The 24,573-nt window shown below is 38.7% G+C and overlaps 1 protein-coding gene across 3 annotated transcripts; it reads right to left on the bottom strand.

Moving 5' to 3' along the window:
* Window positions 1-1,805: 1,805 nt before the first annotated feature.
* LOC115267493 (protein I'm not dead yet-like) lies at window positions 1,806-23,482 on the bottom strand. Of its 3 annotated transcripts, none has more exons than XM_062848883.1 (9): window positions 23,123-23,482; window positions 12,159-12,454; window positions 3,999-4,512; window positions 3,848-3,930; window positions 3,721-3,788; window positions 2,742-3,129; window positions 2,584-2,681; window positions 2,241-2,521; window positions 1,806-2,181 (listed from the first exon to the last, which is right to left on the bottom strand). In XM_062848883.1, exons 2-9 carry the CDS (start codon window positions 12,200-12,202, stop codon window positions 1,897-1,899), a joined length of 1,761 nt encoding a protein of 586 aa, XP_062704867.1. In that variant the 5' UTR covers window positions 12,203-12,454; window positions 23,123-23,482; the 3' UTR covers window positions 1,806-1,896. The 3 variants fall into 3 exon arrangements, with proteins under 3 accessions (XP_062704867.1, XP_062704866.1, XP_062704868.1); XM_062848882.1 differs by having other exon boundaries at window positions 12,159-12,446; XM_062848884.1 differs by lacking the exon at window positions 12,159-12,454.
* Between the last annotated feature and the right edge of the window lie 1,091 nt (window positions 23,483-24,573).

Here is a 24,573-nt window from a genome sequence, read left to right as displayed (position 1 = left end):
GATTCAGAAAGTTTCTGAGAGTTTTCAGCTAGTTTTAGAGGCGTTACGATGATGATTTCAGTGATTTCTGAGAATTCAAGGTGCGTTGGTTTTCGAGGGGGCTTTAGGAGGATTTCGGAGGCATTTAAAGACTCCTTTACAAAAACTGATGAAACCCCTGAAAAAGCCCCTAAAATGTCTTGAAACGCCCCATTTAAAAGCCCTTAAAACCCCGTAATAACTTGAAATGCCCTTTGATACGACCCTGAACTGAAAGCCACCTTCGGTACCATTAGATGTACTAGTCATACTGTTATTGACACACAATGAAATTTATTAAAATACGGAGTCTGCTATCAGGACTTTGACTGAAAATTCCCTTTCTGGAAGCTTCAGCGGGCTTAAAAAAAGACACTACACCGTCTTCAACCAGAGGTTGCACAGACTGAACATTCAATAACATTAGGCAACGGACAAACACGGAACACCCAGTGGACCAGTGGAGAATTTTTCGTTTGACGAAAAGTTTCCTCCGGCTGGAGCGGGAATTAAACCCTCACTCCGTGGCACTCGCAATACGCCTAAACGACTGACGCCGCTAACCGCACGGCCACGAAGCCCACTTCATTGAGTTTGGCGTTCCAGAGGCGTTTTAAGATATTTCAGGAGGTTTGTGAGATAGAGAGAAGGGGAATAAAGGGGCCACGCTGTGCCCTGATGTTCATAAGAAATTTTTGGGAGGCGCAGAGTGGTTGCAAAAAGGTTTCAGGCCATTTCAGTGGGTTTCAGAGGATTTCAGGTTGGTTCCCGTAATTTTTAAAGACGGTTGCTGTGGTTTTAAGTGAAGCTGAAGGTTGAAGAGGGGCTTCAAGGTGTTTCAATGTGTTTAGGGTGTTTCAGCGGGGTTCAGAAAAGTTTAGGTGAAAATTACGGGGTTCTCACTGGGGGTTTTAGAGGTATTTTTCAATGAGTTTTGTGCGGTTTCAAGGCAGTAACAGGGCAGTTTTAGAGGGGGTTCAGATAGTTTTCTAGGTTTTGAGAAGTACCGTAAACCGGGGTCAAATTGATCTCCGGGTCGAAATTGATCACACGTTCAAGAAGTTTCCGTAAAAGTTTAAGTTAATTTCAAACCCCAAAAGCTCAAAACTAAAACAGAAACTATATACAGTGTGCTTTATCTAACGGAAAAAATGTCTGATCAATTTCGACCCGGAGATCAATTTGTCCCTGGTTTACGGTATTTCATAAAAAATAGTATTTTTATTATTGATTTTATCAACTTGCAACGCTCATTCGTCACAGTCGTTCCAGTCCTGCGGTAGGATGGTATGAACAAACCCATCGAAGCCTAGCCGTCTTGGATAACTGATACGACAGTGTAGTCGAAAGTGTCCATCATAAATAGAGTTCACCAGATTCAAGCAAACCGTCATTTCAAGTGGAATAGATCACTTTTCAAAGTTTCCCAATTTTCGAATAATTGTAAACTTGATTGAAACTTTTCCTGATATTTTTTTTAAATAAAACTTTCATAGCTCTGCTTTCCGGGTAGAGAACCGAAAAAAACTTTCAGAAGAGCGAGAAATTCTTAATTCTTCAGTCTGTATAACCTACAACTTTAGTAGTTGATGACGGTGTAGTGGATTGTTTGTATTGACCGAGTAATAGTACATTAAGCACAGAAACGCGAAATATATATACTTGCGTAGCTTTAAGAAGTTAATGGTTATGGGACCCCTCACAAAACAATGAGTCAAAGAAAGGGCTCTAGTCAAAACGACACGCCAAAAATAAGAAGAAATTGTGGTAAATAAAACGAATTTGAATCAAAACAGCCGACGTATTAAAATAATTTATTAACAAAAACTCATCAGTGTAAATACTCTAAAACTAAATGCACCGGAATCCACACCTATATCAATGGTGGATGGTTGAGTTGACTGCATCCAGCGCAGCCCAGTCCGGAAAAGTGTTGATCTCCGGGTACACGACGGAACCCCACGTAGGGAAACCGAGCCACATTACAACCAGGGTGATGATTGTCGGTCCGATGCCGGCCAGGGCCATATCTTTGATGGCAATGCGTCCCACTCCGGCTACGATCGCATTCGGTGGTGTTCCCACAGGCATGTGGAATGCAAAGCTGCAGGACATCGCAGCCGGAAGCATCAGGTATAGTGGATGGGTTTTGATGACTAGTGCCTGGGGTAAGGAGGCGGAATGAACTTTTGTGAAACACATAAATCTGAATATCGAATTACCATTTCAGCCAATACAGGAAGCAAAATGTTACAAATAGCAACGTTCGAGGTGAATTCGGTTAGAACCTGGGCTGCTAGGCAAACAACGAAGAGTAAAGCTAGTGGGGGAAGGCTCTGCAGTCCGGATAGGGATTTTCCCAAGAGAGCTGACATACCGGACACCTGTCCGGCTTCGGCGAGTGCAAATCCTCCTCCGAGTAGGAATATGAGGCTCCAGTGGACTTTTTGGTTAACATATTTCCACGTGATGAGCGCTTGCGATGGTTCTTTGGGAAGAGGTCCTGGAGGGTAAAACGAATATTGATGTTTTCCAGATAACCACTTTTTCGCTGCACTGACATACCTGAGTTCTTCCTGAAGTAGTTTAACCACCGCCAATCGGCAGGAACTATGAATAACGCAATGACAATCAGTATTGCGGGTGTTCCATCCTTAATTTTCCTAAAATTGTACGAATTAGATTGGAAGTTCTTGAGCTTATTAGCAGGCAGCATTACTTACACTCCCGGGAAAATATCCGACCATCCTCTGACAAACCCAGGACTTCGAGTAAAGAACAAGACTATCGAAAGAATAAACAAAAAGGCAACACTAATCTCATGGGACGTCATCGGTCCCATCTCCTTATACCGAGTTTCAATGACCCGTTTGGCCACGGCTTCCCCTTCTCGGCCAATCTCGGAATGTTTTGCCTGTTCACTGTTTGGCCTGAACAGTCCCATAAAGTGCCACTGCAGATAGGTCCACACGAGCACCACATTCAACAGCATCAGCGGCACATTGAAGAACATGAAATCCGGAAAGTCTATTCCCGGAGCGTGGGGGAAACGGTTTTCGTAGAGTCCCTTGAAGGTAAGATTGGTGCCAGATCCAACGATCGTGCCACATCCTGGAAGTAAAGTTAATGTTGTTTAGTTATAAATTGAAATGAGAAACATTGTCTGATCTGACAATGCAAGAGAACATGTTTTGATGAGTTCAATGAGGATTTCAGTAAGGATGTCTTTAGAGATCCCTGCGGAATTTAATAAAATAGTCGTCCAGGGATTTTACTGGAGTTCTTCCAGAAATTCCACAAAAAAAATACTTCTTTGAGTAATTCCTGAATGCATTTCTAAGAAATCTCTGGATGATTGTCTCAAGAAATCCCTTAAAAAACTTCTGGAGATAACTACGGAAACATTCTTGAAAATGTTTCGGAAAAATTCTTTGTAAGCATTTTTGGATGAATTACTGAATATTAGCTGAAAAATGACCTCAAGATAATCCATTTATTCTTCAAAAATCATTAGATACTTATGGAGGAACTCTGCAAATAAACTTCTGAGGGATCCCTGCAGGATTTGGTGGAGAATATTTGGAAGACCTCCTGGGAATACCTCTGATATTATTATCAGAACAATTCCTGAAGGAATATGTACACAATAATCCATGAACTCCTACCCGGATAAATTTCTAAGAAATAGAGAAATACACTCACCTCCAATGCTTGATGCGTATGCAGTTCCTAAGAAATAACAGAGCGTAGTTTGTGAAGGTTTTTTACGCCTAGAATAATAAAAATAATATAGTCGATGACAAATACCACATATAAACAATTCACATACTCATCTTTCGATTTGTCTTTATTAGCTCCACCCTCAGTTTCTTCAATACAGTCATTGCTCTCATACATTTGACATAGACCTTGCTGCAAAAATAATAGTAAAATTACTTAATCACCACTCCACTCCAGTTACGAAATAGAACAAGTCTCACAGATTCTAGCTCTTGCAGCACAGCTTGCACAATGGGGCACATCATGGCAACGGCGGCCGTATTGGAGATCCACATGGACAGGAACATAGTGACAACGATCAGCCCAAAATGCAATCTCCGCTGGCTGCATCCAATCAGTGCTATCACTTTCAGAGCTACTCGCTTATGCAAATTGCAGTGCTCGATGGCCAGCGCGAGAACAATTCCGCCAATGAACATGATGATCGGTTCCTTCATGTAGACGGTACAGGTTTTGGCGGTGCTGAGAATTCCCATCAGAGGAAATAGGACGATGGGCAACATGGACGTGACGGGTAATGGTAGGGCTTCCGTTACCCACAGAAGGGACATCACAATCACTACGTAGAGACATCGGAAGGCTGGCGAGGAATCGACGGCGAATAGCAGGGCGGCTACCGTTGGCACCAGGAGGACGAACAGCGATTTCCAGTATACTTTGAGGAAAAGAAGTGTTCGCTGACAGCAGCTAAGTTGAGGGTCATTGTCGGGCTTTCTGTGAAATTAAAGAACTTATAAAAACTATATCATGTTTCATAACATGCGATTATTTTGGAATATTGTGGGGTTAGCAAGCAAAAGTTCAAAAATAAAATTTGGTGAAAATTTCCCTAATGAAACCAATGATGAAATATGTACAATAGTTATAGATGAGATTATTAAATCAAACGTTTCTCGATTATTAACATTGACACAACACAAATTTGCATAACGGGGAAGTAGTGAAACTTTCCTGTAATTTTAAGCTTTCTGAAAAGTTTCTGAAAAGTGAATATGTTACAAATCGACAAATGTGTACTTCATAATCTGTTTCTCATTATAAGCTGAAAAGTTGAGGAAAAAATCATAAGAAGTCGATTCAGTTGTGTATGAATACTACACAGATAAAAATAATGAGATTTACACGTCATGTAAACTTCATGTTAGTCATGTGAACTTAGTGTTATGATGGTTTACAAGATATATCATGTAAATTTGTGTTATATGTCATGTAAACTCTCAGAGTCATGCTGAATTACATGACATATAATGGAAGTTTACATGATATTTCATGAACTTTACATGATATGTCATGTAAACTTATGTGATATCCCACGCTGCAATTATGTGCATCATATGTCACAGAATTTTACACTCTTTTTTCGATCTGTGCATTTTGGACACTTTTTTGCTGTGCCAATTAATTACCCAACGATTATTTCATATCAGCTAGGGAATGTGTGCCATCAGTAATCTCAAGCTCCCATATTCATCCTATTCGAAAGCAAGCGACTACGGCACCGATTGATTCCTTTCTTTTTGTTTTCATGGGTGCTCACTTCTAACAAAAAATACAAAAACAAAAAACAAAATAAACAGCGCTTCAATCCTTTGTTTTTCGTAGGATGGAAATGGGAGCCACATGCTTAATATGGGAACCAAACCCCTATATCCACATTGACGTAGCTAGCTTTTTCTTTTTTCTTACTCACTCTCCTAAACAAACACGAAAAAAAGGATGAAAGAGGAGGCCTGCTTGCATCCCGCTCTTTTCTCGTGTTTGTTTAGGAGAGTGAGTAAAAAAAAAGGAAAAAAAAACTAGCTACGCCAATGTATATCCAACTGTGTACAAAAACTCATACCATTAGATTAAAATTTGCCAGAGTCATAGCTGAAAAATTCCAAACTTTTATATTTGCAAGAATAACTGTACACATTCTTCGGGAAAAAGTTTGCTGAAGACACTTTTTATGTAGCTTTAAAATTGACCGATCTAGAGGTATTTTTCTGAATAAGCTTAGGGTGGTTCAAGAAAAACCGGTTATCTGGCGTTAACCTTTTCAGTTTCGATTTTTCATCAAAGTCGCCCAAGAAACACTTGTAGAGCATTTGAAGACTCGTCGTTTCGTGTACTGGGATGGTCGTTATCTCCTTTGGTTCAAAAGTTAGAGGCATTTTTCTTAAAAAAAATCATAGTTTTTTTAAAAGGGTTTATGATGGGTTGGGGCAAACATAAAAAATATCTTTTGCCCGCATTCAAAAGGAGAAATGTAATAAAACGTATCAAAAAATTAGAGTAGAGTTATTTTTGTAAGTCAAGTGAAAAATACTTGAAAAGTGCCCATTTTTTTTCTAGAAAATCATCAATATCTTTTAAACGGAATGACGTAGAAACATTCTCAGCGCACGAAAATGCGTGTTTTTGGAAGCTCTAAAAGTGGTTCTTAGGTGACTTTGACGAGAAATTTTAAACAAAAAAGATAAAGCAATAAAACGATTTGTTCTAGCGTCACCCTATGAAAACTATGGGAAAATGCTACAAATTTGGTCAAAACAGTTTAAACGCTTTATCTTTTTTGTTTCAAATTTCTCATCAAAGTTGTCTAAAACGATTTTTAGTGCTTTGAAAAACGCACATTTTCGTGCACTGAAAATGTTGCTACGTCATTCCGTTCAAAAGAAATTGATGATTTAAAAAAAAAAAAAAATAGGCACTTTTCATGTATTTTTCACTTGACTTACAAAAATTACACCCTACTATTTGTTTTATATGTTTTATAACAACATTTCTCCAATTAGCCTAGTGGTTAAGGCTATGGATCGCCAATCCGGAGACGGCGGGTTCGATTCCCGTTCCGGTCGGAAAATTGTCTCGACTCCCTGGGCATAGAGTATCATTGTACTTGCCTCACAATATACAAATTCATGCAATGGCAGGCAAAGAAAGCCCTTCAATTAATAACTGTGGAAGTGCTCAAAGAACACTAAGTTGAAGCGAGGCAGGCCAAGTCCCAGTGCGGACGTAGAGCCATAAAGAAGAAGAAGAACAACATTTCTTCTTTTGAATGCGGGCAAACGATATTTTTTTATGTTTGCCCCAACCCGTCATAAACCCTTTTAAGAAAACTATGTTTTTTTTTAAGAAAAATGCCTCTAACTTTTGAACCAAAAGAGATAACGACCATCCCAGTGCACGAAACGACGCGTCTTTAAATGCTCTACAAGTGTTTCTTGGGCGACTTTGATGAAAAATCGAAACTGGAAAAGTTAACGCCAGAAAACCGGTTTTTCTAGAACCACCCTATGCTTATTCAGAAAAATACCTCTAGATCGGTTAATTTTAAAGCTACATAAAAATTGTCTTCAGCAAACTTGCTCAAAATTGATAGATTTAAAACTTTCCCGAAAAATGTATATAGTTATTCTTGCAAATAAAAAAGTTTGGCTCCCAATTTCTTTGAAAATTTGGACAACCTAATTTTCATGCACATTTTCAAGAGGGCCTAGGCAGAGTTTTCAATTACAATAAAGAATAATGCGCACATCTTCAAGTCGCCAGGTTGCCAAGTTGTAAAACGGTAAAGTCATCCTTTAATCAACGTTCTATCTTTAGCGCTCTCATTAATTTGGACGTTAATCAACACACAATAACTACAATCACCTATCGACAGTTGACCGACCTAGGGGCACATGTGTGAGACCAATTAATGAATAAAATCGAAAGCGAATTGCATGATCATCGAGGCAAAATCCAGTATATACAAGTTGCATCAGTTGCGGTTTCTTGGTTACCTAATTCAACAATAAAAGACCTCTGTTATCAGGATTGAATCGTGAGTTGAACGCTTGAACTTTTCTAGTTATTTATTGGCATTGTGGGGAAGTCCATGCTTCTCTGATACACGCTATATATTATTCAAATCACTTACTTTGAATCTTGATGGATCTATGGTCGTGTGCTAAGTGATACAAATTGATTGATTCTAGGATTGATTTGTCTTTATTATAGATACTCAGCGATACAAAAAAAAAATAACGAAATGCGTTTTTTTACATAAAATGCGATACGATTCGATATATAATTGATACAAAGTCGACGTTCACTCGGTATTCTACAGAACGAATCGAAATTTTCGACAGTTTTGTGGCATTTTGTAAAAAAAAGCCTAATTGTGCAAGTTGATACTGTTTACATTTTTTCCTGCAATTGTGTGAATTACTTTTCCATAAGAACAGTACCCCACATAATACATATACAACTTTGTAAAATATCCAAGTAACCACGGTGCTGAAACCTGCAGATTTAAGGTGTATTTAGAGCTATCATTACTTTACACGAACGCTTAAAGTTGATTTAACCCTAAAAGGGATACCTTTATGGCCTCAGTTTCGTCACCTCGCTGAGTGTGTTCCATCAAAGACGAGCTCTGAAAGGCGGTCCCCAGGTATCCCTTTTAGGGTTAAAGTGGAAATGGCAATTATGCGACTGAACTAAGATTATACCAGTATAATCTAAATATGATTCTATAATTGCCCATTTCCACTTTAAATATACTTTAAGTTTGCATGTAAAGTAATGATTGCTCTAAATACATCGTATATCTGCATGCAATAAGGCTTCAGCACCGTGGTTACTTGGGTATCTTAAATTTAGTAGATACATCTATGTAGAATATTTCAAGCCTAACTTTATCAAACACCGTATCTAACAAAATCTACAAACGGAGAAAAACGAAGGGGAAGTTCGCTGTTCCCATAGCAACTCATATATTGAGCATTTAAGAAACGTGAAAAAATCATCCCCACAGGTGAGTGATATAAGTAGTTCTTAACGAGATTCAGCGCCTCATGTTAAAAACTCTTTTTTATTTACATATGGTACATACGGTGTTTGGTAAAGTTAGGCTTGATTTTACATTGACTTACAATAAATAAAAAAAAAATGAAAAAAAAAAAATGAATTTGGTAAATTTTCAATTCATGTAACCCAGTTACTACACTAGTTACTTTGCTGGAGTTTGGTCACTGTGCATCAGAATTCTAAAGAATATGATATGGAAGTATCTATAAAATATGTATGTACCAATCTAGGCTCTGTAAAATGACGAAATTCCATGAGATTTTTTTTTGTTTTTTTTCTGGATTTTCTGTTTGTTTTTTTGTTATTGAATTTATTTAAAAATTCGCATACGAAAAAGTAAAAAATGCTGAAGAAATATTTGCCGAACTTCTTAGAATAGACATCACTGCTTCTGAAGCAATGTTTGCAGGAATTCAACAACTAGGTGCGTGATAATTAAGTAAGAAACTTGCCATGGAGTCACATGAAATCCTCCTCTAGTTTTTGTAAACTGCTGCTAAAGATCAGTCGAATGGTTCTCAAGATCACAATGTCAACTTTTTATTGTTTTCATATAGAGCAATGAAATGTTCTACAAAGTTGTGAAGCAGCTAATTCTGAACAACTTTGGCGAAGAAATCATATTGTTGCCTCTTATGGTTGCAGAAATATTAAAGGAACTAAGAGGCCTTAGTTCCAGGTCGAATTTCCTAGAAAGAAACGGGTTTCTTCCAATGTGTTTTGTTTGGTTGATTTTTTCGGAATTCATACTTTGTTCTGAACACTTTTTATGCTTTTTATTTCACACATTTTTGTCGAAAACTCGTATCTCTTATATTTTCGTATTTAGGGCCTAGAAAATTTGACATTGTGGTCTTGAGAACCATTTGGATCACCCTAATTTCACATTATTGGAAAAAAATCAAAAAATATGAAGACACTTTCCCAAAGACAGCATAGAGCTAAAACTAGTAATTTAGGAGTAAATATTTTTTCAGTTGAAAACGGCCCATGGACCATTGTTTCTACAATTCATAAATTTCAAAAGGTTGATATTTCTGTAAGAATGGAAAAAACGTGACATTATTTATTTACATCAAAAAGATTTAACAGATTATGCTTCCATTCATTTCATTTGGTCTATTGAATATGAACTGCTATAAAAACTCCCATCAGATAATTCCGTCTTAGACTAGAACTGCTCTAACTTCATGTAGAATAACCCAATTTGCCCAGAAAAATTGTGGATTTTTGACGCGCTTAACAAAAAGTTGAGCGTTTTTTAAAAAGTGAAAAATTTACCTGTCCCGATTGCTACCTATAGGTAGCTTACTGAAACTATTAAACAGAAAAGTAAAAGTAGAGTAATCGGATAGCCATATCTAGCAAAGTAAGAAGATTGAATAATCCCGCACATATTGGGCCCCCAGCTAGTGAGCTGATCGAATTTCGGCGTGAATTAACAATTAGGGTATCGCGCCACTTGGGCGGTGGCTTCTATATTCGTCTGTTTTCCACTATAACTCAGTCAATTTTGAACCAATTAACTTGAAATGTTGTACACGGGTAGATACTATACCTATCTCACCACATTCCAAAAGTTGTGTCAATTGGTACAAATTTTACTGAGTTATAGTGGAAAACAGACTAATATAGAAGCCTCCAAACTGAGCCAAAATTGGAGAATACATATATCGAGCAGCAAAACCTATTACACAGACAAACAGACGTAACACCTTGAACGATTTTCATGGAAATCCATCGCCCAGTTCACACTACCATCACCTGGTAGAAAAGTTGCACGAATCACTGTGTTGTGCAATATCGTCAACAGAAGGCGCTAGTGTGAAACGTCAAACGCATAGAAAATTGATGCGCGCGCCCCTGGTTGTGAAAGCCACAACTATGAACATTTAAAATGATCGTTAAAAGCGTGGTCGATGGAAATTTCGCAAGTGTTACATCTGTTTGTCTGTACCTTTTATGTCGCGACAAAGATCCAATCTTATTTCTATTTTAAGAAACATCGGCTTATGGCATACAAAAACTCCGAAAACGCGAGCGGTACTGCTTTCACGACGAATAGGTAACAACAATTAAACGAGGGTAAATGTGCCCATCATTGAGGTAATAGTGTAAATTCATTAATATAAAAGATTGTACCATCTAATTAATGGCTTCAAAACATTAGTCGGTAGCTCAGCGCCACCAACGTAATGCTATGCTCGACTTGGGGTGCTAACCAGTGCTAACATGTGATGAACGAAAAGAATGCTAAAATTCGAATGCTACCGGACAGGTTCAATTGTGAGCGCTACAGGATGACAAGAACAGAGGAGAAACGAAGCCACACTGCAGCAAGAAAATGCAGCAAAAAGTGTGTTTGCTGAAGTGCAGGGAAGTATGAGTCGGAATGATATGTAGAGGCTTTATAAACTGAAAATAATGCGTGGCATAAATCTACGATAGTCAGTGCCTGCAATGGTCAATGCCCGAGAAGGAAATGTGCTGACTGACAAAACAATGGTGTCAACCAGGTGGAACGAGAACTTCAGAGATGTGTTAAATATCAACAATTATTCGGAAGCATATGAAGTTCCGAAACCTGTAAACGCACACGAAATTCGTTTTGCATGAGGTGCTGATCCTTTCACTGACCATCAAGTTAATATAAGTAGACGCATCAAATATACAAAGAAGCAAATATTTTGAAACGTAGCCAGGTACTGCAAGTGTCGGAGAATAAATTGGAAAGCCATATTCAGTTGGAAAGCAGGCAGAAGTCGGTGACTTGGCAGCAAACTTCCTGGTTGCCAACAGTTCAAGACGACTTGAGGAACAGCCTTATCGTTCGAGAAAACTGAAGCATTATCGCCGTAGACCGATGAAGATGGAACTATTCTATACACTCGGTGCTAGAGTACTACGCTACAACCATTAAAGTGACAAGGTAGGGTCTGCGATTTTTTGAATACGGTGAGATGCTCACAGTATCTCGCCATGTACAAAAATTCATATCAAGTGGTTTGGAATTGACTGAGTTATAGCAGCAAGTACCCAAAATAGATGCCCAAGTGATCCCAGGTCCTAGGTGTTTAAGAGAATCAGAAATCTGTGGAAGATGATGTGAACTATCGATGTTGCTCTGGTAACTCATGTTGAAATAAAATAAACAAATTTCACGATATTTAGCCTCATGAGAAATCACGTTACATGCAAAAACTACCTGCATCAGAACAATATTAGTAAACCACATTGGGGGATTTGTTATGATAATCACTCTGGCGCGGAGCGGACCTGGTGTGGTGGTTAGAACACTTGACTATCACACCGAGGACCTGGGATCGAATCCCACTCCCGACATACTCACAAAATGTGGGTTCTTCTTTCGGAAGGGAAGTAAAACGTGGGTCCCGAGATGAACTAGCCTAAGGTTAAAAATCTCGTTAATACAGACAAAAAAAAAATAATCACTCTGGAAAACCACTTCACAATATTCCGACACTAACTACTTGAACCACTTAACATCAGCTAAAACTTACGATTCATCTTCTTTCTTCACACCATTAACACTTTCCGCAGTCATGTTGACTGCTCTTCTCACCGGTCTAATCCGTTTCGATCGACGTCCTGTCACGAATTGGCACACGACTTATGCTCCGACTAGTTTTCCTTCTTCCGCAAAAGCCATCAAACTCGTCCGCGATGCGTAGCGCCTTTTACGTTTTTACGCAATGTACAGTTCTCGATCGTTGTGCCAGGTCGCCTCGGGCAGTGTCTTCCAGCGCGCAAAGCTGGCTAGCTACAACGGAACTACCCTTGACCGGGGGCTGCCCGACTGATTTTATTAAGTTTTGTTTGTTTAGGTTGGCGAAAATTTATTCGAGGTATTCCCAACCACAACGATCAGTTTGAGAATGGGATTTTCGACTTTTTGTTTACCTACTGGTGAATGTTTGAAAGTTTGAGTCCGATTTGTTCAACAACAAATATTGCTTCTTATACTTTAGCGAGCAAATGAATACAGTCTTCAGAAGCACTTTCAGTTCAACGGTTGACCAGAGACTGAACGTTCATTATAAGAATTAGTAAGCACTAACGATCTGTTATCATCATAATACAACTATTACCCATATCTACAACAGCCAGCCACAACCAGAAATCACCAAATAGATGCGCTAGCTTTAACTAGGTTAACTAGAGCACCTAAAGAAATTACTGCGCAGCTGGAGTCGAATGACGTTACGGTTTTGCAAAGATTTACTTCCATTGTGTCAAAACATCGTAAGTGAGTTGAAGTTATTCCGAACGACGTAACTTGCTAGTCTCTCGCATTGACAACTTTGAAGGACACCACGTTCCTGCCGCCGTCTTCAAGGATGGAAATCTAGTGATCATGCTAGGATCCCAAATGTGTCGCGGTTGGAAGACATCGCGCGATCATAGCAACAACGATAGAAGTTTGTCGTCAAGCATTCATAACAAACCATGCTCGGCGAATAATGAATCGCTCTGCATGTGCGGCCGCGATGCGATCGTTATCATGAAGTCGAAATGATAAATTTCGATTTTCGATCACTTTTTGTGCATTCTTATTGCTGAAGCTTCACGATCTGCATATGAATGTTATATTCCAGATCATGAATTTTGGTTTCGGAAGCAAAAGTGGCCATAATCGTGATGAATAAAGTTTATCGCGACTTGTAACATGATCCGATAACGATAGATCCCGCGATAAAGCGTGCATCAGATGTTTGATTGCTCTATGATACGAGCACAGCGCGAGGGTGTCGCATCGTGCTACCGCAAGAACAACGGCTATCTTTGATTGTTCGAATGGTGTATCATTTATCGTTAGAAGTGATTTTCTTCCATCCTTGGCCGTCTTGATACTTCCGCTCCGTTAGGGCAATGTCCTAATTATAAACCGCCTGACCTTGATTCTTCCGCAAGCGGAACATGAGCTGAATTTTAAAGATTTATTTATAAAGACGAATGATCCATGGTCCACTCCATCGGTTCGGAACCATGATAATAATAATGCGCCTCAGGTTAATGGTTAACGGCTGTAGATTGGCGTCATCACTGAAGCAGTGATACCCGCAAAGTGATCAGTGACGGAATTGATTTTAGTCAACCGTTCATTTCGACAGTGCCATTTGTTTGCCATGCTGCAATATACTGATTGTATTTGATCACAGACAAGCAGATGTAACTTATTTTTGAATAAATCTAGGTCAGTAATGGCTCGGCTATTCAGCAAGATAGTGGTGAGCGTGATTGAAACATGGAAAGTCCTAACAGGCTGTCACATCCATTTGTCTGTGGTTCAATTGTTTTGTTGAAACTTCAATCACAATCCAAGAGCAACGGTCCACAGATGAGAACAAAACAAATCACCCGTTGTGTCCATCACCTCGCGGATGACGTCCATTCGGACCTGTCCGCCCAGTGGCCAGCAGCCCTCGCCAGCGTCCGTCCAACACGTGCTGAACCGATAAAGCCAGAAGCGTGGCTAATGAGCACTCACTGACTAACTGAAGATATACAATAAAGCTGTGACTAGACTACCTACCGTGTTGGGCAGCGTGCCGAAAGTTACAGCTAAATAATCTTTACAACCCGGGCGTGACAGTTTATCACATCTTCTCAAGTACGGCAAACACTTGCATCAACAATAAAGATGCTGAATGAAATTCTTTTACAATGGATAGGTACAAGATATTTATGACATTTCTACGTTCTAAAATGCAATCACGGAAATCAAGAATGGAAGATAAATCCAGTGTGTCCTCCACTAGTAATCTCACACTCTTAAATTGATCCTTTTCGAAAACAAGCAATAACGACACAGATTCCGTTTTCTCCATTTTTATACGTGTTAACTTCTTTCAAAAGATAAACAATATTCCGTCCGGATCTCTTGTGAACACTATTTTTGCAAGGTTTTTGTCCAGCATTTTCACTAAACGCCCTGTCTATCGTATCCTTCCAGCTACTGCCATCTTTCGGATGCTTTATTCACCGTAGAGACTCTATTCGTGCATGGTATACACACAGACAAACAGACGTAACACTTCGAACATTTTTCGATTCAAATCATAGTCACGGAAACATATTCGCCCAATGCTAAAATGACTATGTTTGGCTGACCACCAACTAGGTGGCGGTAGTGAACAAACGTCAAACTCGAACAAAAACGATGCGAGCGCCACGGTTGGGCAGTTGGCCAACTATCCAATTTTGAAAAAGACCCTTAAATCGGTGTACGATGGGAATTATCAGAGTGTTACGTCTGTTTGTCTGTGGTATACATTTGATGCGTACATTTGATGCAAGGGTGAATTTTTCTCGACAGCAGGTTCTTGTGGAGCCCATAGTGGACATAACATAAGAATCTTATTTAGACGTATTCCTTCATCACCTCGAAAGTGTCTATCGTAACACAGCTGCCTAGGCTTATTCTATCGTTCCCGGATCCGCCTGCCAGTATGTACTTCATTTTTTGAGAGGTTCACAATCAGTCCGACCTTTGCTGTTATACGTTTCAAGTTAGTGCACAATAATGCTGCTACCGCACAATGGTCGGAAAAAGATAAAGTTCGGCCAAAACTCTTTTTATGTGTTTAATCGAAGTTATAGGTTGTCTGGATATGTTATATAGTATTTTTAGTGTTTAAAAAAGGGTATTCAAAAATTACGTAACTTCAATCATTTCTAAAACGGTATAAATCAGTAAACTCCACATTTTTTGTTTTTTTTTGTTAGAAAATCAATTTTAATTTATTTAAATGATCATCTTTCGATCAAATCCAATCAAGTTTGTTCAAAACGTGTGAAAAATGTGGGAAGATAAATTTTATTTCAGTCAAGAATGGAAAAATAACGTAAAATATATGAAAAAATATGACTTTTTTTAAACAGCTCTAGTTTGAAAAACTGCAAATTTCTGCAAAAAGTTTAAACGTTTTTATGCAGCCCTAAGCATGATGTTTAAGATGTTCTATTCGAAATTGCGGCGACACGTAACGACATGAACCGTTTTTCAACTTAAAAATTACCAAAATTCCTGTGGTACAACATATGAAAATTTGAAAAGTTTTGTGACATATTAATTTTGCACCATACGAGCATTCAAACAGTCCAATAACAAGCTTTCATATGCTGGATAACATAAAACATATCATTCTCTAAATATACCGTTCCAAATGTTCTGGCAATAATTTCCATGTCATCCGCAAAACAGTCAAATTGGCCGGATTTAGTGAAAATCGTGCCCTGGCTGTTGAGACCAGCTCCTCTCTTATCACATTCTAGGATGATATTGAATGGCAGGCAAAGAATCCTCGGGACTACTACCCGACAAGATCTTGGCAACGCTGACTCGAGATGCGTATGCAGTGGCAGCATTGGATCATCATCATCGGCAGCCATGATGAATTTGTGACTCAAAATTTCAAAGTGATAATTCTCTGTCACCATAGAGAATATTCGTTTAAAAAAGTATCACCCTAAATGCTCACTCGCAGTCATTGCGATGATACTTTTTCCGCTGCGTTGCTACAGAATTGACAGTTTTTTGTCACTGCAAAAACGCGAGGCAAACAATCATTGACATGCAAAAAATCAATGATTCGTTTGAAATCGTAATGATGCGTCATGACACCTTAACCCGTAAACACCCGGGACGATCTACTTTTGGCAGAAATGCAATCCCTACAAACAAAAGTAGCTGCATAGCAGCTTATGGAGCTAACGTTCTTGGGAGAAAGCTTTTCTAAGCTCTTATACAGCAAAAATGTTAGTTGGGATATCTTCGTTGTTTTTAAACATTTTACCCTGGATTTTATTTATAGTCAAAGGGAATAGTTGTGCTAAGAAATGAATGGTACCTTCCCCCTTTGCACTCTCCCCTTTTTGCTGGTGGCCGAAAATACGTGGCTTTTTTGTATTTTTTATAAATTCTACATGTTTTTACTCAAATTTCATCCTTTTGTTTATCATAAATAGTTTTCTCTGATCCTTGACATGCAATGTAATACTACCCATCATAGTCTGTTGAAGTTTTGATCCCAGAGCTATTCTAAGGCCTCCAAAGTACTCCGAAATTTGTGTCACAAATCCAACATTCTATACCAAATTTTATACACAATCAATCATCACAGAACATAGTCTACGATACTCAGAAAGCCTCAAAGCACTCCTAGAATATTCATGCTACATGAATTGGGTGATCTAGGTCATTCAAACTACTCTGGAATTCATTTTCTTAAGATCTACAACATCTACCATCATTTGTGTTCACTCTGTTCATGAAATTTAGTCACGTTGATGTCCATTAGACCTCGCAATGCTACGAGCAACTTGATATTGGACATTCCGTGAAATGCAAATGGCCTCCAAAACACTTAGAAGTTTGGGTTACGATATCTACATATTGTATCATGCTTTAATTGTAAAAAAAATCGTGGGATGTAGTCTATACTTCTGATGGAGCCTCAGTCCCCAACTATAATGCTTTTGGTACATTCATGGGGTATTCCAGGCTTTACAAACTGTTTGGAATTAGGACCTTCAAGGTCTACAGGCTCTACTCTTGTTTCTGGTCACGCTATCGGCATAATCCTTTCACGATTGTGTCTGTTGCACCTCATAATATTGCGAGTATCTCTATGTGTTGCTTTTTGGGTGCCCACTGGTATTCAAATGAACCCAATGTATTTTGAAGTATGAGTTGCAATATCCGTAAATCTTATGATATATTTATTGTAGCGAATGCTTAGCAACATTCACTTAGTGATCTAGGTCATTCAAATAATTCTGAAATAAAGACCTTCAAGCTCCACAAGCTCTACTGAATCTCTTTACTTTATCGGTGTAGCTCCTCCAAAAAATCCTTCAGGAATTCTTCCAATAATTTCGCCAAGAATTCCTCAAACAGTCTTCCCAGGTATTCCTCCAAGAAATCCTGGAAGAAAACTTCCAGGAATTTTTCAAGAAATTCCTCGAAAATTCTTCCAGGAGTTCCTCTATGAATTCTACCAGAAATTCTTACAAGAATCCTTCCAGGAATTTCTCCAAGAATTCCTTCAAGAATTCCGACAGGAATTTCTTCATGAATTTCTTCAGATATCACTCTGAAAATTCTGCCAAGAATTCCTCAAAGAATCCCTCTAGGTATTTCTTCAACAATTTCTCCAGGAATTACTCATAGACTTCTGCTTAGAAATTCTCCAAACATTCCGCCAAAAATTCCTCCAAGAGTTTCTTCAGGAATTTCTCCAAAATTTCCTCTATGTGTTTTTTTTTTCAAGAAGCTCTCAAGGAATTTCTCTAGAAAATCCTTAAAGTATTTCTCCCGAAACCTCCGGGAAATCGTCCAAAAATTACTCCAGGAGTAAATCCGAGATTATTTTCAGGCATTCCTCCAGAAATTCCTCCTGGAATTTGTGAATAAATTTTTAAAGGAATTTCACCAGAAATTACTTCAGGAAATCCTCCAGGAACTTTTTCAGGAATTCTTCGTAGAATTCTTTCAGGGATTTTTTTGGAAAGTTTTTCAAAAATTCCTACACAAACTCTTCCATGAACACCGCTAGGCTCCTTCAGGAAACCTTTAGTAATTCCTCAAAAAAAAAAAAAACTCCTGAGATAGTTCTAAGAATTCTTCCGAGAATTCCTTCAGGGATTTCCTCAGAAATACCTCCGAAAACTGTTGAGGAATTACGCCTCCCGAAATTCCTCAAGAAACTCCTTCGGGCATTACTCCAGGAATTCCTCCAGGAACTCTTTCAGGTATTGCTTAATAAATTCTTCTTGGAACTCCACCAGGAAGTCCTCCAAGAATTCCCCAAGGAATATCTCCAAGAATTCATCCAAGAATCCCTCCAAAACATCTGCCTAGAATTATTTCAAGAATCCCTCCAGGAATTTCTCTAAAAATCGTACAGGGCCTTTCCCAAGAATTTCACCAGGGGTCCCTTTAAGACTACTGCCAAGAATCCCTACAGGTATTTCGCCAGGAATATATCCAAGGATTTTTTCAACCTCAGGGATTCTTCCGAGAATTTTTTCAGTTAATTCTCCAGGAACTGCTCCGAGACTTCTTCCCAGAATTCCTCCAAGAATCCCTTCAGGAATTTCTCCAAGAATTTCTCCTAAAATTCCTCCAGCAAATTTCTCCAGGTATTCCTCCAAAACTTCTGCTAAAATTTCTCTAAGAATCCGTCCAGAAATACCTCCAGGATATATTCCAGTAGATCGTCCAGCAAGTACTCTAGTAATTCCTTCAGGAATTCCTCCAGGAACTACTCTATGAATTCCTGCTGGAATTACTACAGGAATTCCTGTAGGAATTAATCCGGGAAATACTCCAGGAATTCCTACAAGAAATTTTCCGGGAGTTCCTCCGGAAAACACTCCAAAGTTTTCTCCAGGAATTCCGCCAGGATTTCCTCCAAGATTCCAAAATAACTATCCTTTTCCATCCAGGATAGCTCTTGACTGTTGGAGAATCGCTTCAATCTTGTCTTAGACTCAGATCTTTGTCCTTTGATAGCGGTCAGAAAGGAGGTAACATTTACGGGACAGATAGTTGCTCTATAAAATTCAAATATGCATTGCCTTTTAAAACACGTTTCAGGATGAGCAAATATCAAAAAAATATGTAGTAAAATATCACTGGCCTTAAGTGATGCATTTATGAGAAATTGAATGAGATGTGAGAAAGCGATTATTGGAAATCGTTGTTGTTGTGTTCTAGAGATAAAACAGATCAAGATGTCCGATAAACAAACTTCTAACCACAGCCAATAAGTTTGTAAAAAGTCAGCATCCGTTTATTACGTAACGCAAAATTCGAATGAGTGTAATCAGTTTCATACCTTTCAATTCCGCCGTAATGGCTTATCCTTTGACAGGTAAGAAATTAGGGCGGAATTAAAAGGTACGAAACTGATTACGCTCATTCGAAGAGGGTATTCTGCTTAGGAGGGTTCGAAAAGTCGGTACAAGAGCAAAATTCGGATTTTTTCGGCCTTCGTAACGTTTTTTCATAAACTTTTTGTATGGGCCATAATGCTTGGCTTTACTCTCCCTTCAGCTAGAACAATATTGAATTTGTTGACGGCACCTAATCTATATCACGTAATTCCACTGGGCTACGTCGTTTTTCAAGTAATTATTACACTCATCATTTGAAACAGGTTCCAACTTGGGTTCCAACAAATCCATTTCACTAGAAATACAGAATTAGTTTGGCTTCTAATTATGCTAAGTGGGCGAGAAAATTCTCAATCAACAGATAAGTATTAGCCTGTGTGGTATCCTGACATGGGTGTTGAGTGGATGAATCAGTAGAGACGTGGTTCTCGGTGTGGTGAGAGTTGTGTGTCTCAGACGTGGCATTGAAGTAAGTTTGATAAGTGTATAAAGGGCTATTAACGTGAGTATGTGGAACGTGCCACCACAGGATATCACAGCCTGGTACACGGTTTATATGGGAAAATACAAAAAATGAAAAAACTCAAGTTCCTGTATACTTTTTGAGTTCCATTTTGGTATCATATCAACTGTACAAAATTTCAGATCGATCGCAAAAACTATATTTTAGCACCCGCCATTCTTAGTTTTTCATACGATTTCAATTTACTATGGAGAACTTTTACTCCTGCAAAGAAAAATCACTAGGAGTCACCCCTGGATCCCTAAAAATAAGTCGACGAATGATTTCTGTAGAAAACTTCACTAGGAATCAGACCTCCGATGACAAAAAGAAAAAGTTATTAGGCCTCACCCGATCAATAAAATAACGAGATTTTATTATTTATTGTTATTCCTTACATATTAAACAGCGTTTGCATGCCATTCGGTTTTCAGTCAATAACTTTTTTCACAGGCCTCAGATGATCGCTTTGCGGTCTTCGGAGGGTAGGTTCCTCGTAAAATTTCCAACAGAAATCATTCATCGATTTATTTTTAGGGGTTAAGGGGCAACCTGTGGCGATTTTTCTTTGAAAAATAGATTTTCCCCATATAAATCGTATGAAAACTTAAAATGGCTGGCGCTAAAATATAGTTTCTCCGATCGATCTGAAATTTTGCACAGTTGATATGGGACCAAAATGTAACTCAAAAAGTGTACAGAAGTAAAATGACTTTTTGTGTCCCACGCTAATAAGTATACGATACGAAATCAGCAAGTTTGTGCTTCCTCCACCAAACATTGATCCAGGATTTCCACTTCAAAAGCTTCTGCTTCACCTGACACGCCGACACGATTTTTGATAAATTCTTCAATAAATTTAATTATGCAATTGTGTTTCTGGAAATGAATATATATCCAAAAACTTCACTATTCATAAGAAATATCATGTGCAAGTCATTCCAAACTTATAACACAAACAGTTGGTTTGAAAAACAGTTTGATGCAGAAAAATGATTGGAACATTGCTATTGTTTTTTTTTCTTCTTTTGTCTCACAATGAATCATTTTACTAAACGACAACATTGTTGATGACGATATTGATACGCACGTATGGTCCACTGCACGAATTTATTCTGGCTTGCTCACTCTCACACGAAATTTGACGTTTGAGCGGTGTCGGCACCTCTCAAACGTCAAATTTCGTGTGAGTGTGTATCGTAATTATGAGTACACCTTAAAATTGCTGTATTTCAAAATGTTTTATTTATTTTGTAAATTAAATTCAATTACATTGTTCATTGACCATCAGAAAAGCCAATGACATGATTGTATATTTAATTTTTCGTGGATCTTGCCACCTCTCGCACTTTCTTCTTGGCGTGCTTCATAAGGTTTTGGACAACCGTTCCGACGATGGTTTTGCATACGTTGACCCAGTTTTTCTTGAATTTTGTGACGTCCTCTGCTCCTCTATCCTTTTTCCGTATTTTCCCTTTCATCAAAGTTAACTATTTCTCAATGGGCCTTATTTACGGGCAATTTAGAGGATTCATTGCCTTTTCCACAAATTGAACATTGTTTACTTCATACCTGTCAAAGGTGTCACGCGCATAGTGGCAGGATGTAAAATCCTGCCAAAGTAATGTAGGACCTTTGTGCTTTCAGATGAGTGGCAAAATATGTTTCTGGAGACATTCCTTCCGGTATATTTCGACGTTCATACCTGGGACGGTGAAGAAAGGTGACGATTTCATACCACATTGACAAATTGCTTGCCTAACCAACACATTTTCCCATTTTTTTTTCGCAAAAAATCGATTTCTCCTAATTCGTTACATCCGTGCCATGCTTAACAGTGAAAATCTGTGCCCCTGGAAGTACCTTGTAGTCCAATTTGACATACGTTTCATCATCCATGAATATGCACATGCAATTTTTGCTCAAAACATCGTCGTACAGCTCCCAAGCCTGAGTTTTCACATAATCCGCCAGAATTTGACTGCGTTTTGGACATTTCTGTTTTGGGTAGGTCTTCGGGGAATTACGCTCCTTGGCGCGTTGAACCATACCAACAGTCGTTTCACACTTTTTGCGTAATCTCTAATGGATACCTCCTATTTTCCTTCAACGATTTTGCAAGTTTTGCTGTTCAAATTTGACTTGGACGCACCTGTTTTTTGCCGCGTCCGGGTAAGTCTTTCAGTGTGTTATGCATACCGAATCGTTTGACAGCATTTTGGACAACAAAAACCCTAACACATTCAATTTTTGCTAATTTTCTTAGCGATGATCATTTTTCCTTGCAGTGCCTGGTCACAATCGATTTTCGCTTCTCCTCCGTAAATCCTCGCATTGTTCCACTTGAGGAAAAACTTTAACTTTTAATGAAGGTTATCATTTGTTTACAACGTTAGCAACACATAGAAACAAAGCAGTTAACAAAATAAGGCATAGTCTTTTTAATACAGAGCCTCAAAGGTGTACTCATAATTAACGATACAGTCCTTAGGAACCTTTTTTTTGTGAAACTATTTTTCAAAATATAATATAAACTTATTCTTTTGTTCTTCTGCTGAATCTCTTTTGATGTAATCTTCCAGTAAATTGACATTTTTTGGCATTATTTTGTTCTGTTCCTAATGTATGTACCATCAAAAAGGTATTTCGAATAAAAAACAGATATTCTAACGTTTTCTTCACTTTTGGGAAAAGAGTTGCTTTACTGTTGACATATTGAAAATTATAATTTGAAACAAAATATCAAACTGTAGCAAAACACATATTGTAAACGATGTAAATAACCAACACATTCAGTTTTATTTCCCGAGCTCGACGGTGGAAATTTCGTTTTTTAACTTTAAACAAGACTCAGCTAACAAGAAGGTAGGTTGCAAGGCAACAAGGCAAGTTGTACTGATTCTCGGAATTAAATTCTAAATCAAGTGTGAAAAACAGTTTACTGTAATAACACGCACATCATATAACATTGTGGGCTCGCGAATAAAACTAGATTATTTGTATAAAGCTAAAAATCCCATTCTCAAAACAAGGTATCATCCTCTTATCAATCAGCTTAACAACCTCCGAATTAGCAACAAGTTCCGCACCAATAACGACCGAACTTCCGAATTAGCACCTCAGTCGACTTGTTAGACTTTACGATCCCGATATTTGCGCCCGATTCAAACGTTCTTGCTTCTCCACCTCTAGGTTGGAACTGATTTGGCTGAATCAAATCACAATCCGCTCTCTGCTCGATTAGCCGGCCAGCCTCCGTTCATATTCTAGTACGTTGCGGTCGCGCATCGTAAAACCCCAACAAAAGCCAGCATAAGTGTCGGCCGGCGAGCTATTCTCCTCCAAATTGCGCGAAAGGAAAACCGCGCGTGCCGTCGTCGTCGTCGTCGCCGCGTTCGTCGTCACTTTGGCTGCCGCCGCGAATAACCAAGGGGCAGTTAATACCTACCGATTATTATCTACACCGGAGACGCACCGGTGATGGGTGGGTGGATGGCGGGCAATGCAATCGAATCACATTCTCATGAACACGGTAGGGCTATGGGCGCGATAAGCGGTAACAGATGGAAGCAGTCCGAGAGATGCCGCCGCGCGCCGGTTCTATTGAGTTTGATGCGTATTGTCACACTTTCCCCGGTTTAGGGCGACCAGATTCGTTTTTAGGTGCTTTTAAGATATGAGAATTCTTTCGTGAGGTTGTCGGAAGTGGAATTCGATCTTAGGTGCTCAGCGTGAAGCATCACACTGGGTCTGCTTTTTGAGTAGACTAATATATTCCTAGTAAAGTTCTTTCGTGAAGTCACATTTCTAGAACAAAAGTGATGTTTCGTCCAGCGGGGATTTTAGGCTGTTTTAGTTATTTAAATCCAATACTCAAGCGATCCAGAAGGAAAATCAACAAGAATGCCATCGCGGAAAACGTATTTCCTGGAAATGTCACTCCGGAAACGCATGACGATATGTAACCTGCTGTGTCCAATAAAACCTTTTGAAAGTTCAGCAAACATTATAAAGCTATGTATGGGATTTTACGACTGGGAACTTGATGGAAAGGGGGGATGGCTTTCTCAGTCTTTGATTCAAGAACGATTTTTATCTACATTCCCGACGTTTCGGCCTAGGGATTTGGCCTGATTCTTTTAAAACAGTCGTTACCAGTGCACAGTGTATAATACAAAAATTAAAAATCTAAAATAACAACACGTATACATGAAAAGCAACCCAGAAGAGCATTCTATATGCAAAAACTACAAAAACGATAGACGGTAGACACTACGACCCTTGAAAAAGGCCAAATCCCTAGGCCGAAACGTTGGAAATGTAGATAAAAATCGTTCTTGAATCAAAGACTGAGAAAGCCATCCCCCCTTTCTATAAAGCTATGTTCACTTAGAATACGAAATCATGTCACATTTTCTAGTGGCGCTCTCAATGAACATAATCATCATTATTTTGCAGCACTCTGATCATACACTAATCCTCTTTAAATGGTGAAAGTTTCATCGATTTTCTTG

This window comes from Aedes albopictus, chromosome 2 (assembly GCF_035046485.1).
Source record: "Aedes albopictus strain Foshan chromosome 2, AalbF5, whole genome shotgun sequence".
Lineage (NCBI taxonomy): Eukaryota > Metazoa > Arthropoda > Insecta > Diptera > Culicidae > Aedes > Aedes albopictus.
The sequence above is the reverse complement of the archived record's forward strand: the minus strand, read 5'-3'. Positions and strand labels throughout refer to the sequence as shown.